Source organism: Vicia villosa, unplaced genomic scaffold (genome assembly GCF_029867415.1).
Source record: "Vicia villosa cultivar HV-30 ecotype Madison, WI unplaced genomic scaffold, Vvil1.0 ctg.000060F_1_1, whole genome shotgun sequence".
Classification (NCBI taxonomy): domain Eukaryota; kingdom Viridiplantae; phylum Streptophyta; class Magnoliopsida; order Fabales; family Fabaceae; genus Vicia; species Vicia villosa.
Window position 1 is genome coordinate 986209 of NW_026704990.1, and position 16682 is coordinate 1002890.

The 16682-nt window shown below is 33.4% G+C and overlaps 2 protein-coding genes across 2 annotated transcripts; one reads left to right on the forward strand and one right to left on the reverse strand.

Annotated features, from left to right (window-relative positions):
* Positions 1–712: 712 nt before the first annotated feature.
* LOC131623348 (putative hydrolase C777.06c) lies at positions 713–5127 on the reverse strand. Its single transcript, XM_058894357.1, has 12 exons — positions 4943–5127; positions 4661–4791; positions 4303–4415; positions 3689–3730; positions 3209–3264; positions 2999–3075; positions 2190–2309; positions 1744–1820; positions 1576–1639; positions 1399–1449; positions 1282–1330; positions 713–1088 (listed from the first exon to the last, which is right to left on the reverse strand). Exons 1-12 carry the CDS (start codon positions 5118–5120, stop codon positions 970–972), a joined length of 1077 nt encoding a protein of 358 aa, XP_058750340.1. The 5' UTR covers positions 5121–5127; the 3' UTR covers positions 713–969.
* Positions 5128–8072: 2945 nt separating this feature from the next.
* On the forward strand, positions 8073–10399 carry LOC131623262 (zinc finger BED domain-containing protein RICESLEEPER 2-like). The gene is made up of 2 exons (XM_058894261.1): positions 8073–10147; positions 10248–10399. The coding sequence occupies exon 1, from the start codon at positions 8115–8117 to the stop codon at positions 10068–10070; it is 1956 nt and encodes a 651-aa protein (XP_058750244.1). The 5' UTR covers positions 8073–8114; the 3' UTR covers positions 10071–10147; positions 10248–10399.
* The last annotated feature ends 6283 nt before the right edge of the window (positions 10400–16682 follow it).

A 16682-nucleotide genomic window follows, 5' to 3' on the forward strand; every position in this document is an offset into this window, starting at 1 on the left:
AGCGAGTTGAGCAAGCATGAAGCTAAGGAGAATGTTTGGAGTCACAAATCAAGTTTAAGGGGGGATGTTGAAATATTAAACTTGATTTGGGCCTCTTTATTATTTGGTATTTTGGGCTTAGTTATTTTGGGATTAGATAATTTTGGATAGTGTTTCTAGAGAATTCTTGTAGTGTTTGGAGTGTCTAGATATTTCTTATGGTTGTAATATCTAGAGTTGAGAACTCTCTAGAATTAGTGAATCTAGAGTTCTCCTTAGAGTACTATAAATAGAGATGTAATCTCACACATTTGTATCAAGCAAAATACAAAGTTCTCTCTTCCATAAAGAATTCTCCTACCTATCAAGTTTTTATTCAAGCCTCCAATATTTCTAAACACTTGTCCTACACACAAAAACAACCTTAATTCCAACATTAACAACCGCAATTTTTAAAAACTGTGTAGGAGTTTGTTAGGATAGTATTATCCAAACAAATGTATAGGGCGTATTTGGATTTTACAATCTGGACGACGAAGGGGTAATTCTGAAATTTTATGGGATACGAGAGAAATATATAAAATGTAACGAGCAATCCCTTAATTTTAAAAAGTAGACAAGATTCTATAGAATCCTAAACTGTCGCTAACCAGAACAGTTTCAATATGGTCTGTATTTAAATAAATATGGATTAAATTGAATTTGACAATATAACTATTCCAACAGCACCACATTACTATATAAACAATTAAATCTTTCATTGCAGGAAATAAACCTCAAGACACATGTATGGTATTATCCTTAGTGTTCAGAGAGAGCTAAAGAAATAAAGAATGGTGATAGTGAAAAGGAAGAATAGCTGCAGCAGCCTGCAGAATGTTCATACCATAAAAAACCTGGTAATGACACTCATTTCAAAGTTTATTTTGTAATTAATAAGTTCTCTTTTAGAGAAAAAATAATGGTGTCCTCTTATGAGTGAAATTGCAGTTAGAGCCTGACTGGTATACAAAGCCCATCATAGCTCAGTTGTGCGTCAAGGCCCTCAGACTCCAATAATTTTGTAAGGTAGCCATTTACTTCTTCATGATCCATCAGATGCATCATTCCTTTAAATTGTAAATAAAGAAACATAGAAAATTACTTTTTTGAAGCGTTTTCGATTTTCATTGATGGAACATATAAGCACGGTTTATATCAAGGAAGTTATTAATCATTGAACAGTAGAAGGTTGCATCATGAAAATCAAGGCATGAAACCGGGGGAAGGTTATGCTGACAAGGAAGTTGCAGCTGAACATACCAGTAAAAAGTGTCTTTTTGGGTTGAATTTTACGCACTTCTTCTAAGGCCTGAAAAGGAAGATTGGAATAAATTTACTTCTCCGAGAAAAAAACTCAACAGGTATGAAAGGGATTACCCTTGGAAGTCCAAAATGTGTAGCTGAAGAGCGATCAGGCCTCAAAGCATCCTGGAGAAAGTAGAATCATACACATTATGAGGCAAAGAGAAACAGTATGCGCTATTTCTATTTTTTAAGGTGAAAATGGTGAAGTTTATGGCAATGTAGAAAAGATAGGAGGGTGAGCTGAGTCACCATGATTAGAAGTTCGCAGCCCTTCAAAAGTGGATAAGTTTCTTCAGGAATTTCACTGACATCACTGCAAATTTTGACACGAGATCAACACCTGTAAATATTATTGATAAAAAAAATGGACTGAATTATACTATACGGAAAATTTTTCCACTTATTGAGAAACATTACCTTATGTAACATATATTACCAAAACGGAAACCAAGGGACCGATAACCTTGACCATGCCACACTGGTAGTGGAGTAAACTGAAGTACAATCACAAAAAGAAAAATAAATTAGAGCCAAGCCCCACGCACAAGAACTTCATGGTTAGAAATTATGAGTGTAATGGGTAATATACCGTAAGTGTAAATTAGTTTTTCACTCACATCCAATGGAAGTTCGATATTTTTTCATGTCATGCCATTAATTTAAAAAAACCAGCTACAATAATGGACTAATGTGAAAAAATAGTGAATTTTTGTTTTATGTTAGTGTAAAACTAGTTAAAATTTTACGCTGGCAGTTAAATCTATTAAATGATTGAGCAAAAAATGAGAAATTAAATTGAGCAAATAAGAAAAAGAGCCAAAATACCCGCACTTCATTCATTTATAATTGATAATAATACCAACCTTCAATCCATGAACAAAAAACGGTTCTTCAGATATGTTTTTGAATTGCAACGCTGAGACTGCAGCACCAGGTGTGATTACGCTGGTATCTACTAAGTAATAATGGGTCTTCTTCATAACCTGCATATTTCAGTAATGAATACATGAGCACGAAAAGATTTCCCCTAAAACATTTCTTCATATCTCAGTAAGAGACAAGCATACTATAACTATAATGCAAGATGGACAACTTCCCTCCCTCCCTGAATTCTGGAAGCTGTCATAGTGAAAAAATGGTTCCATCACACGAATTAGAATATAGAACCTTTGAATCAAGATATTATACAGGAACTTCTAATAAACAACCCCCTAGTCCTTCATATTATACCATGAGAGAAAGATTTGATCCTTCTCAATTATTAACTACAATTCATCATATACATCTGTTTCAAATGCATAATGAATTTCTGTCATTTAAATGCTGAGGCAGATACTGATACTAACTTGTGTTAAGTGTTAAGTAGCATGTATAAATACATACTTCAATAATATCAGCTGTGCACCCTCCTTGGATAATCCCAGAGAAGGCATAAACACCATTTTAACACGTTGACATAAATGCAACATAAAATTTCTAAAAGTATTGCGAATTCTGATGAAAAACATTGATTTCTTAAATATGCCAAGTATGTGTGGGTGGGAGTCCCTTCCAGTTTCCACGTTTGATCTTAATAATAGCAATGAATCCTAGACATGTAGTCAACAAGCAGATGAAGAAAGTAAAATTGAAAGCTTTAATTTCAGAAGGAAAGAAGAACAGGAGAGAGGACCTCAAAGTCACGCTCGGCAACATAAATTGGAATAGAAGGCTGAACATTGTTAGTCCAGTCTCTAAGATCATCAAGACCTGGGGAGAAGAGAGAAACAGATTTAGTCTATATGCCTAGTCAGATTTCTTGTTACTTCAGACAAGAATTGTAATTTTCATATTATTGCTATTAATTATCCAAAGAGCATTAGAAAGTATTAATGTCAGAGACCTCCAATTGCATCAGCATGAGAATGAGTAATAATAACTGCATCAAGTGTTCTTATCCTGACAGAAATACAACTAGTTAAAGAGGTATTTAAAATAAATAAAAACAAAGTTGAAAAATACAAGAAAACCAGCAAGAATGTCATCTACATCATAAATTCTCTAAGGCTCAATAATAATCCCAATCATAATATTAACACAAACATAACCCATACACTCTCGCATATTCCCATACAAGCCACTGGACAACACCCTAGTCCCACTACAACATTTTACAAACCGCCCTAATGGTGCATATACCTCACTTAGTTTGGGCAGGTATCTAGTATCAACTCCATTTTACAACTCATATGTTTCATTCTACTTCCAGTTCTTAACCGTTATTAAGTTATAGAGGACTTTTCTTAAAAGCAGTATGGAAAACAGGAGAAGCTGTCTCAAATAACATCAAAAACAGCTAAGCAAATGAAAAGCGTTAACTAACCCAAATTTAGGGAACCACTGGAGAGCACTGTGATAGAAAAACCTGCAACGATGAAAATAATTTGTTATCAGCACCCAAATGAGGCAAATTGTTTTCTTTGAAACTGGCGTTTAATCCAATCTCAGTTTTAAGAATTCAATAAATGACTATTTCCAGACACGGTATATATCATATCATGACTAGGCAACCCAATCTTAAATCCACTCATACAATATCCTCAAGAGAAATAAGAGAAAAAACTAAAAAGAAAAAAAAACTCATTCATTTGTTGACATCCACACTTCTATAATGACAAAAGAGATGCATATATCTCGGTAGTCAGTACTTAAGAGTTAAGTCATTGACAGTTTTTCTAATACATAAACTGTGATAACAGTTAAAACAAAACTCCTTCACTTGTAAGTGAATCAATTTCAAGCTTCTTAAGTCTTCACCATACAACATGAAATATACAAGCAAAACATTGCAAGAAGGCCACAATTTCAATATCAAGAAATCACATCTTGGACTGAAATCAAACTTAAAGGAAGAAAACAATCACCCTAATTCATAACCATTAACCCATCACAATTGCAATACATACTACAAACGGAAATTTGAAAATTGAAACATACTTTCCAGCATCTATAAGAATATTATGTGTTCCCGTGGAGTTTGGGTGGCGAATGAGGATGCTCGTGTTAAGTCTCCTATTCTTATCACCCGGTTTAGCAGCTTTTAAACAAATCTGAAATAGCCATAAAAAGAAATGGCAAAAACAACTCTCTTAACAAACATTCATCAATATATTTCATAAACAAAACACTTACACATGTATAGACATCAGACACGACATTGACACTGACACGTATATAGACATCAGACACGACACAGACACATAGTATATAGACATCACACACCACTTGACACTGACATTGACACTGACACGTAGACACTAATTATAATTTAAGATGATATGATTGACTATTTTACCGGACATTTATTTGCAGGATTAGTCAAGCAGCTAACTCGTGGAATCCCTTCACTAGTTCCAGTCCCAATGAAAATAACTTGTGATTGATCATCAACAGGTAATTCAACATCACCAACTCCATTGGAAGAAACTGCAACACAAATTAAAATATAACAATCAAATTTCACAATAAGAAATTAAGAAGTTGTGATAAAAACATGATAGCTATTGGATAATTTAAACCTAGAAAAAATTGAATAAAATATAAATTTGAAAGCAATAAGAAAGTGGTGGTTAGTTACTGCTGGAGTGGATGGGAGAGAGTGGAAATGAGACGGAAGAAGGAGGAGGACGCCAGCGCCATGAATATGGAGAACGAGGTTGAAGGAGAGAAGTGAGAGAAGAAGGAAGAAGACGAATAGATGTAACCACCATTGATTGGTTGAGTTGTGTTGTGTTCACAGTCGCACACACATTCATAGTTGGCGAAAAGTACAAGAATTATTTTTTTACTATACAACATTTTTAATTATTATTTTATGTTTTCACACAATTTTAAAAAATTTAATAATATTGTCATAAAATATTATATTTTTATTGAATTAACTTTATAAATATATTAAAAATAGTGTATAGAATAATAATTAAATTACATAATTAAAATAATAATAATAACAATTTTAATTGTTAAAACGACATTTATTTGTAAAACAGAGGGAGTATAAAGAAAGAATTTTTTTTTATTCTAATAACCAACATCTTTTACTTTAATAACCTTACCCATTTTCTTGTGTATTTTTCGAACTATCTATATTTCAATTGAAAAAAAAATTAAAATAGTACAAAACACTTAAATCTAATTGGCGCATGCTCCCCAAACTTAATAGAGGTGTCAATTTAATTAGTGTGGTCTCTTTGAAATTTAAAAAGGGCGTCAATTTGAGAAAAAAAATCCAAATAACCATGTTTAATAAATAATTTACATCAAAAACCATGTTTTCGGCAAAATTACGCATATGATCAGGTTTCAGAGGTGGTCTCCACATAGGAGCCACCTCTGGTGGCGCCAATGCCTATTTTCCTATAACTAATGCGCCACCCAGGGTGGCTTCAATGTGCATTTTCTTCTTTCAAGCCACCTAGGGTGGCGTCTATATGTGTTTTCTTTTTTTTTTGTTTTTTTTTAATTGTTTCTATACTAATTTTTTTTTTAATTTTGTTATTTATTTATAAAATTGTTTTTATTTTAATGTATTTAAAAAATATATATATTAAATTGCAACAGATAAGATCAGTGAATCAGCGAACTCGAGCGTTCACGGAAAACAGTAGTTCATTCATTAATTAAAAGGTACATAGAAAATAACCAACAGAAAAAGATAAACTAAAACATCTAAGAAATCACCACGGTTAAAACAATGTCATTAGGTCCATGCATCATTTGAATGGCATCAATGTCGTAATCCACGTTATCCCAGAAAGTTATCGTTGCTCCAGTCACAGCATCGGCCCTTGTTTTAAGCCTCTTGATGCTTCTTATCTGTTCGCCGGCTTCGTACTCCCCCTCTAAAAAACTCATGAGAGTCCTCTTGAGTTGCTCGACGGAAGAGATATTCCAAAAAATAACCGGCATGGGAGGTTTGACGGGTGAGAATATGACATGTCCGTTCCTTCTGTGATACTCCGGTTCAGGTTCGGCACGCCATGTTGATCTCCGGGGCGGCAACTCTGTTGTCCGGTGACATCCATCTGGCCTAATGGTTGTCCGGCGAGGCATGGTTGTGTTTGTGTGATTGTTTGGTATTTGGAGTTTGTGTATCTGTGTGTAAACTCAACCATAGGAGCCCCTAATTTATAATAGTAGTGGGTAGAAAAAAAGTATTGTTGCGTACTGTTTACAAGACTGAAAGCATGCGTATTTGACTGTCCAAAATACAGACTGTAGCGGGTAGAAAAGTAATGATGTTGCGTACTGTTTACAAGCACGCATAACATGTATGATAAATGCAGACACACTGATCAATGACTGACTTGATGGGACTAGACTAGGGGTGGAAGTAGGCTAGGCCGCCGACAGGGGCCTATGGCCTGGCCTATTTATGGCCTGGCCTGGCCTGGCCTATTTAATAAAAAGGTCAGGTTAAGGCTTTTCAAAAAGCCTATTTATTTAAGTAGGCCAGGCTTGGACTTTTAAAAAAGCCTAATAGGCCTGATAGGCCGGCCTATTTAATAGTACTTATATAATACTTATCTAAATATAAATACTCTAAGTCCAAAAAAAATAATTAATAAAATTATTAGTAATGATTAACGAAGAGTCTAAAAAAATGAAGTTTGAAGGTTTGGTCTATTAATACAATTTTCAAAATAAAATAGTAATTAATGAAATTGCAAGTAATGAAGAGTCTAATAAACAAAAATAAACAAATGAAATGTATCGTTGGTGTTATTAAAAGCTGGATAGCAATGAGCAATGAGTTAAATAGGCAATTTGCCATTCACTTAGGATTAAACAAAGAAAACTAAAGATAGGTTATAACTTATAAAAAATCTCCACTTTCCGGTCCGTCTCCACATCGATTATTTTCGGCGCCGTTCTCATCCAACACTGTCAAAGTCACCATCTTTTCTAATTCTCAGGTAACATGAAACCTATTTCCATTTTTTCCCCTTCTATTTTTTCCAGCAAATTTCAATTATTTCTTGTTAGGTTCACTAAATCACTAATTCAGTAAGGATCACTAATTCACTATGAATAAAGGGCCTTAAATGACATGTAGTGGATATGAGCAAAACGAAATCAAAGCAATCTTTTGCTATTAATACTGTGTCAATATTTGACAGAAAAGTGATGAACCTGCATAGTAACAAGAAAGATAAAAAGAAAAACTGAAAAGAAAGAAATTTTTTTATTATTTGCTTGACATTTACAAGTAGGAAGCTTGAGTTCATATAGTTCTAATATTATAATTTTTTTAGTAAAAAGCTCTAACAGAATAGCCCTATTCTCCAACTAAATAGATACAATAAACAAAGAACAATGAGGATCAATAGTTAATATCAGAAATTATATTGTAAGAAGCCTTGATACAAACTACTATAATATATCACTAAACCTAACACCATTGTCTAAGCACTATAAGCATAAATTGGTAAGTTCTCAAGAACCTCTAGAAATGTCTACAAACTCAATTCTAATAGGAAATTATGAAGTATTAATTATTTGATTAAAGCATCTTCTAGCGATCATTGATAGTAGTTTCTTGCACTGTCTAGTGAATTTTGAACTAATATGGTGTTATGTAGGTTCTGGGAACTATTTTCACACATCACCAAAAATGTGTTCACAGTTTTTACTGTTCTGATTTTACATTAACTCTCTTTTCATTTTTCTTAATCTCTCATTTTCATTTATATTGTCATGTCTTTTCTCATAATTCTTTCTATAATTTTCCAAATTCCCAGGTTTGAAGAATGCCTTCATCCAATCCCACTCCTGCTCTAGAAAATGATGATGTTCCGATAGATTCAAGTCAACCGGAGCATAACCTACAAGTTAATGAAAATGATCAGGATCATGTGATTGAAGATTCATTCCAGAAGACGAAGAGGAAAAGGAAAAAAACTTCTCCTGTTTGGAATGATTTCGACGAAGTTGAAATTGAAGGAGGTGTGAAGAAAGCTGTTTGCAGATACTGTAAATATCAATTCGCTACTGGTGGTCTAGGATCCAGCACTAGCCATTTAAAAAGACATTCTCAAATCTGCATGCAAAGGAAGCTCCACATGACTAAAGAAGCAAAACAAACTGTTATTCGTTTTCAACCTTCTAATCAAGGTAACCCATTTATGAGTCCTGGGGATAGATATACAAATGAGAAGATGAGAGAAATTGTTGCTACTGCTATTATGGTGCATGAACACCCATTTAGTGTGGTTGAGGAAGAAGTATGGATGTGGGCTTTCCAATATGCGAACTCAGATTTTCATAAAATCGGTCGAAAAACAGCAAGAGAAGATTGTTTGAGAATATACGAGGAAGAGAAGAAAATTTTGAAGGCTTTGTTGAGAAACATTGGCAAAATTAGTATAACTACTGATATGTGGAGATCAAGTCATCAAGTAGCTGAATATATGGTTATCACTGGCCATTTCATTGATTCTGGATGGAAACTCCAAAAAAGGGTGTTGAGTTTTGTGAAAATTCCTGCTCCAAGGCGTGGGATAGATGTGGCTGATGCAATTTTCAAGTGCTTGAAATCTTGGGGAATTGAGAATAAGATATTTTCAGTTTCAGTCGACAATGCCTCTTACAACGATTCGTGCTTAAAAAGTTTGAAGGAAGACTATCCACTAAGCAGAATGTTAGTTCTTGGAGGGGCATTGTTTCATGTTAGATGCTGTGCACATGTAATAAATTTGTTAGTGCAAGATGGCCTTAGCCAAATTAAGGATGTCATTGGCAAAGTTCGTGAAAGTGTGAAGTATATTAACCATAATGATGCAAGATTGAAAGCTTTCTGTGATGTTGTTGAACAAAAGGGGCTGAAAGATAGGAAGCTCATACTTGATTGCCCAACAAGATGGAATTCTACGTATCACATGTTATCCGCTGCATTGAAATTCAAGATTGCATTTCCATCTTATAAGGAAAGAGAGCCGCATTATAAATATGCACCTTCGACTGAAGATTGGGAAAATGTTGAGAAAGTTTGTCAATTTCTTGAAGTGTTTAATCTTGCCACTGTTGTAATATCAGGTAGTGAGTACCCTACCTCTAACCTATATCTTGTGGAAGTTTGGAGGGTGAAGCAAGTCATTGATAATGCAGCAGAAGATACAAATTCATTTATGAGAGAAATGGCAGCTTCTATGAAATTAAAGTTTGACAAATATTGGGGTGAATGCAATTTGTTGATGGCGATTGCTAGTGTTTTGGATCCAAGGAGCAAATTTCATACCGTTAATATATGTTTTCCATTGATATATAAAGCTGAAGTTGCTCAAGAAAATATAGAGAAGGTGAAGAATTCATTAGAAGAGCTATATGCTGAATATGTTTCTCTAAGTCTGCAAGAGTCATCTTCTAATGAAGTTCATACTAGTGGCATAAATTCATCATCATCTTCGACACAATCTCAATCTTTAGACATCACCGGATTTGACCGAATCATGAGCATTGTGCGTGAAAAGGAAGCTGTTCCCGCAGTAAAATCAGAATTACAAACCTATCTTGATGAAGGTGTTTACATTCCCGATGGAAATAATAACTCTTTTTGCGTATTAGAGTGGTGGAGGAACAATAGCTTAAAATATAAGATCTTATCAAAGATGGCTGCTGATATTCTAGCTGTTCCTATATCTACTGTGGCATCGAGTCTACTTTCAGTGCCGGAGGCCGAGTTATTGATGAATATCGCTCTAAATTGAATGAGAAATCTATAGAAGCACTCATTTGTGGTGGGGATTGGCTTCGTCACAAGTATAACTTGAAAAAAAAGTCAAAGGTTAAAACTTCTTCTTTTCACATTGTATTTGTATAATTCTTCTTACAAGTATAATTTTTAGACTTGTTATAGTTTTTAATTTTTGTGTCTTCTTTTGAAGGTGGCGGTCGAACAACATCAGGAGATCACCTTAAAGATTTGACTCATTTTTTATGTTTAATGGTGTTTTGCTTTCTGCATATTTAATGGTGTTTAGCTTGCTGTTATACACAGAGCAAAGTTATATGAAAGACCAATTGCCTTATATTTTGTTGAAATTTTTGATGGCTCATTATGATATTTTGAATTTTCTGCTATTTCATAATGGCTCATTATATACATGGTAGTTTTCTGCTATTTTATATCCCTATTTATAGAATTCTTTTTAGTTTGTTAATGCAGTTAAAGTAAGTCATAATTTACTTTATTTTCTTGGCTTTTCTGGGCACGTTTCTGAACCTTTAAAAATAAGATCACAATTTTTATCAATGTATTCCAATACAGTATTCTATATACTTCTTCCTAGTTTTTAAATAATAATTATAGTTATAATAATTATACCTTTAAAATAATTATACTTTTGAACTGGTTTTTAAATAGTAATTATACGTTTTGTAACTTTTTAAAATAAGGGCATTGTATTCTATATACTTAGTTTTTAAATAATGATTATAGTTATAATTTAGAATTTATTTGATATTTATAACTAAACTTAAATAATAGTTATAATTTGGAATTTTATGATTTTAGAGATTAATAACTGTACAATGAAATAGGCTTTTTAAATAGGCTAATAGGCCAGACCAGGCTTATAAAAAGGTCAGGCCAGGCCTAGATTAAAGCCCATGATAGATAATAGGCCAGGCTTAGGCTTTAAATTTGAAAAATAGGCCGGGCCTATTTACGAAAAGCCTGGCCTGGCCTGGCCTACTTCCACCCATAGACTAGACGAAAGCATGCGTATTTGACTGTCCAAAATAAAGAGTGGCAGTATGGGCATGAAGACAATTTCACTACGAGACAAAGACATAACTAGTTGATTTAATAAAGGATAATACAAATACATAACCAATAGAAATACAAATACAAATACAAATACAAATACAAATACAAATACAAATACAAATACAAATACAAATACAAACATAAATACAAATACAAATACAAATACTAATACAAATACAAATACAAATACAAAAACATTATCAATAAAAATACAGATACAAAATACAAACGACATACAACTAATTGTTGGTGGAATTTGATCCACGGTTAGGACAGGTATTTCTATTGTGCCCGACTTCACGACATATGCTACACTTTCGTACCATTTTCTCATGATCCATCTCGGTTGTGATCCGGGTGCTGTTCGGGCGACCTCTTTTCTTTCTCCGCATGTTATCATTATGCCAAACCACGTCCCCTTCATACGCAGGCCAATCTTTGAGGGCATGGGGACCCGACTATTTGACAGCAGCATACAAGAATACATGTCCAACGAGCGCATGGAGGGGCTAATCCGAGGACCACCTACGCAGACACAACAAGAACAACCAAGGAATAGGGGGGGTCGTGGAGAAGTGGGTCGTCGAGATCCTTCCAACCGGGTTCGAACAGTTCCAGATTGCGGAACTGGCGGTCAGAGGGGTCATGGTCCGGGTCGGAGGGGTCATGGTCGGAGGGGTCATGGTCGGAGGGGTCGTGAATAGCATAATATCCATGTTTTAAAATTTTTTTTTTTTCGTATTTGTAATGTTTGGACTGTATGACCGTATTTGTAATGTTGTTTCTGCATTTCTTGTATTTGTAATGTTTGGAATGAATGACACGTGGTGTTTCATTATTTATTTAATTGTGTTTTTAATTATGTTAAAACAATTTTAAAAAAATCAAAAAACAATATATAATTAAAAAATTTAAAATAAAAACAATTTTATAAATAAATAACAAAATTAAAAAAAAATTAGTATAGAAACAATTAAAAAAAAACAAAAAAAAAAGAAAACACACATAGGCGCCACCCTAGGTGGCTTGAAAGAAGAAAATGCACATTGAAGCCACCCTGGATGGCGCATTAGTTATAGGAAAATAGGCATTGGCGCCACCAGAGGTGGCTCCTATGTGGAGACCACCTCTGAAACCTGGTCATATGCGTAATTTTGCCGAAAACATGGTTTTTGGTGTAAATTATTTATTAAACATGGTTATTTGGATTTTTTTTCTCAATTTGAGTTATGTTCTTCTTGATTTTTTTTATCTATATTATAAAATATAATCATAATATTTGATTAAATTTTGTATGAATTGAGGTATTATGTCAACCATTTTGTCACACATCTCTCCAGTTTCTTCTAATTTTTTTGTTTATTTGTTCTAATATGAGTATTTATGGATATGTTTTGTATTGGAGAATCAAATCTGCGCGTAGTCGGAACTTCAAGCAAATTGAGACTAATTTGAACTTTTGGTTACTCTGAGAGCTTAAATATGGTGAAAGAGTTAGATGAATAGTCAGCCTTGTTTCGTACATATCTATTGCAGATGACACTCACGATATTCAGCAAAATTGATTAGAGTTTGTGTTGTTGTTTAAAAGGAAAACCTTAGAAAGGGACACTTAGAGAGGGAAATGTGAGGCTATGGAGCAAAATTGCTTCGCTTTTCAGAAGGATCAGGTTGTGCTGTAGAAAAAGGTCAGGCTTACTGAATATTTGCGAGAGGAGGGAAAACCTATGACTCCCCTTTGTCATCCCTAATTTTGTTCGGGTTTATTTTATTTTAAGAGCATTTCAAAATCAAAAGTGTCAGTCAATTTAGTTGGTAGCTAGATTAGGATGTCATGCGTAGGGTTGCGAGTTCGAACCTCGTCACATATTTTTTTTATTTGTCACTTTTATTAAAATGGTAAAAAAACCCAACAAAAAGTCAAATGTTGACTTTTTGGGGATTTTTTTAATTAGGGATTTTTTAAAATTATTATTTCCCGGTTTGTCGCATTTGTGTCACAGTTTTGTCTAATTGTCGTATTGTCATTTGATTGGTCATGTTCTGTCATAGTTAATTTTATTTCCAATTTTGTTGACCTAATTTGACATTAAAAATGGAGACCAATTTCTACACAATGATCGATCCATCAAAAAACTCATTTTTTACCATTAGAAAATCTTTTTTTTCTTTTTATGTCTTAGTCACCATTTGTTTTGAGTCAACACCATAATTTCACACGAAAAACCTTATTATTTTAGTTAGAGGCTAACCTCCATACACTTCCATCCACTTCACAATCTTGCAGTAAAAATACTTACACCTTATATGTAACATGACATCATCTCTTCCCTCTTTTCGAAACAATAACTTTCAAACTCACTATTACTTTCTTCCAAATTATACAAACCCACACACTTTCAATATTCCACAACCTCTTACCATCAACCCAAGCATCAACCGTACACTTTCAATATTTCACAACCTCTTACCATCAACCCAAGCATCAACCATGGCCAAACATGTTCATCTCAAGATCTCAGGTTTGAATCTCGTTGGGTGCAAACAGTTTATATGTTGGGCCAGTCCATACAGAGTTTTGCTCTATCTTTAAACAGAGTCCCCACAAGTGGATGGTGGGATTGATCCCCTTGGATTAGTCGGTCGCAAAGCCGGATACCAAGATTTCAAAAATAATAATAATATATCAATCACAAATCCTTAAATATCTAACAACAACACCACCTGTAAATTATAAACCACACGCAAACTCTCTAAACCTCAAATCATCCCACCATAAAACATCATCACCCTTCAAGTTTCAAAAACAAAAGCGACACAACAACTCAATCAAATAAAAATTGAAAAAGAAAAATAATTAAAGCGAAAAAGCAAAACAATCTCGTCGGTGAGCAACTCGAAACTACTGCAAAATAGAGCAACCATTGCTTAAATAGAAAAGTGGGGAGAGCTAAAAAGTCATTACGTGACTTTTGAGAAAAAAGACAAAAGGGGAGAAAGAACTATATGAAGCTGAAGAAGAAGAAGAGAGGGATATATATATATATATATATATATATATATATATATATATATATATATATATATATATATATATAGAGAGAGAGAGAGAGAGAGAGAGATCACCATTATCAAAAGTTGAAACCCTAATGGAAAGTTGAGGTGGGGGGATTACTCATCTATGAGTGTAACACGCATGAAGGATAGAGAGGAATCTTCACCCTCTTTCTTGTTTTATTATGTTTTCTCCATTGTTGAGTTTTATGTGTTTTGGAGAAAGTTTGTATAAAATTATCTTAATAGTGATAAACATAAATTCATGCTCTGATTTAACTACTGAACTTTGTATGAAATTTATAAGTGAAATTTATATTGGTGTTGTTCTTGCTTATGTGGTTTTGGTGATGATGAACATAATGCTAATTTCATGATAATTAATGTTAAAGTGTAATTGGCGAGGAATTGGTGTGTTATATGTTCAATATATGTTGTATAATAAGTCTTTGAGTCTATTGGGGTTTTAGCATTCAAAATCAGAGCTTAGAGGGTGCTCCTATGGTGAAAATCATGGATTATGCAATATGCACAGTGGAGACGGGCGTCACAGGCGTGACGGTCCAACCGTCATGCATATGGTGGAGCTGAAGGGAATATGTTGGGAGATGGGGCGGCCGTCATGGTCCCCCGGCCCCGATACAGGCTTCTCGCTCGGGTGACAGGCACATCATGACGGATGGACTGACTATCAGCCCTTTAGTTGACCAGTTTTGGGGTTTTAGACTCAATTTTTTGAAATGTTTCCGATTTCAACGACTATTGGTTGTTATTTTGTTGTGTTTTTACGAGTTGGTGAATAACATGGTTATGTTTTAAGAGTTATGTGAATATTTTATGAATGTATAAGTATATGTTGTTGGATACTTATATGAATTCGTATTAGTGAGGTGTAATTACATATTATACTTGTTATGTTAATATGGTGGCCTTATAATGGGTGATGGTTACAATTTAAAGAGGAATCAGTGGTGAGTATTGCACCTGCATGTTGTTGTTGCACATCATGCATCATGTGTGTCAGGGATGTATGTACGGACTACGTTCCAGTGATGAGTCGCTGATACAGAATGGGGAATCATTGATGAGTGAGGCATATTCTCACTCATGTCTGTTTTGTTTGTGGTGTTTTGTACTATCATGAAGTATAAAAAATCATATAGAGAGGAGTAGTTGCGACTTGAGCTCTACGTTTATATATAGAGAGGGTGGCGTTGAGGCCTCTTCGTTTATTTATAGTTCTCGAGTTATTTAGTTTTCATTGAAGCTCTAATATGTAACATCGGGACGAGATTATTGTTATTTGTTTTGTATTTTCAAAGTTTGAGTTGTTTAATTATATGAAGTACTTTATTTTATTTGCGACAATTAAAGTATGATTGGTAGTTGAGTTATGTTGCTATTTCTTATTATGATGGTTGTTAAAGATGTATGTTCAGCATGTGTAACACTGATATTTGAGATATTATCTATTTATCTTTTATAAATTAAGAGTTGAGATTTTAGGGTGTTACTAAGTGTATTAGACAAATTGGTTCTAATATTAAAAGTTCTCTACAAGAAAATGAGATAAAATAAAAAGATGACCTAAGTGAATATATGAAAATTCAAAGAGTACTTTGACATGCTTTATTTTTAGTTCTAGAATAACTAACTAGATAATTGAATATTATGAAAATAAAGAGATCGTAATAAATTACGTCATAAATAGAATATGATGGAACTAAAATAAAGTCAATATTGACAATGTCTTTTGATAAAATATAACGCTAAAGATGATAAATGATAACGAGGATCATGAATCAAAGTCTATTGAAGATTGTAGACAAAATGAAAATTGACCAAAATGAACCGATCCAATTGAAGAAGAATTAAATTCACTTTGCAAGCGACTCGCTTTTTGACCTGTAGTCCGAACATCTCAAGGTGTGAAACCAATTGGATATAAATGAGTTTTTATGAAAAAGCAAAATAAAAATAGTATAAGGTTTAATTTGTTGCTAAATGATTTTCACAAAGACCTAAAATTAGTTTTGACGAAACATATCCACCTGTACTGGATTCAATTAATTTTCTATATTTAATTAACATTGTAGTACATGAAAAACTTAATTTGAAGATGATAGATATTGAGACATCTTATTTATACGACTCACTAAATAGTGACATTTCCTAAAACTTCCTAAATAGTTTAATATATACAGGGTTAAAAGTTAAAACAATATGGACATTGATATAATTGTTTTAATGAATATTTATTAAACGAATGATATACAAATAAGTCCACGTGTTTTTTTTATGAAAAAAATTTGAAATTTTTTTATATAATAATTATATATATATATATATATGAAAGACAAAACTCCTAAAAAAATCCAAAACTATCAATCTCTTAGCCTAGGATATTTTTTAAAAACTGAAACCTTTAAAAATTAAAAAATATAACAAAATTACTAATTTGAAAATCGAATGGTGAACTTGGTCTAACAAAACCACT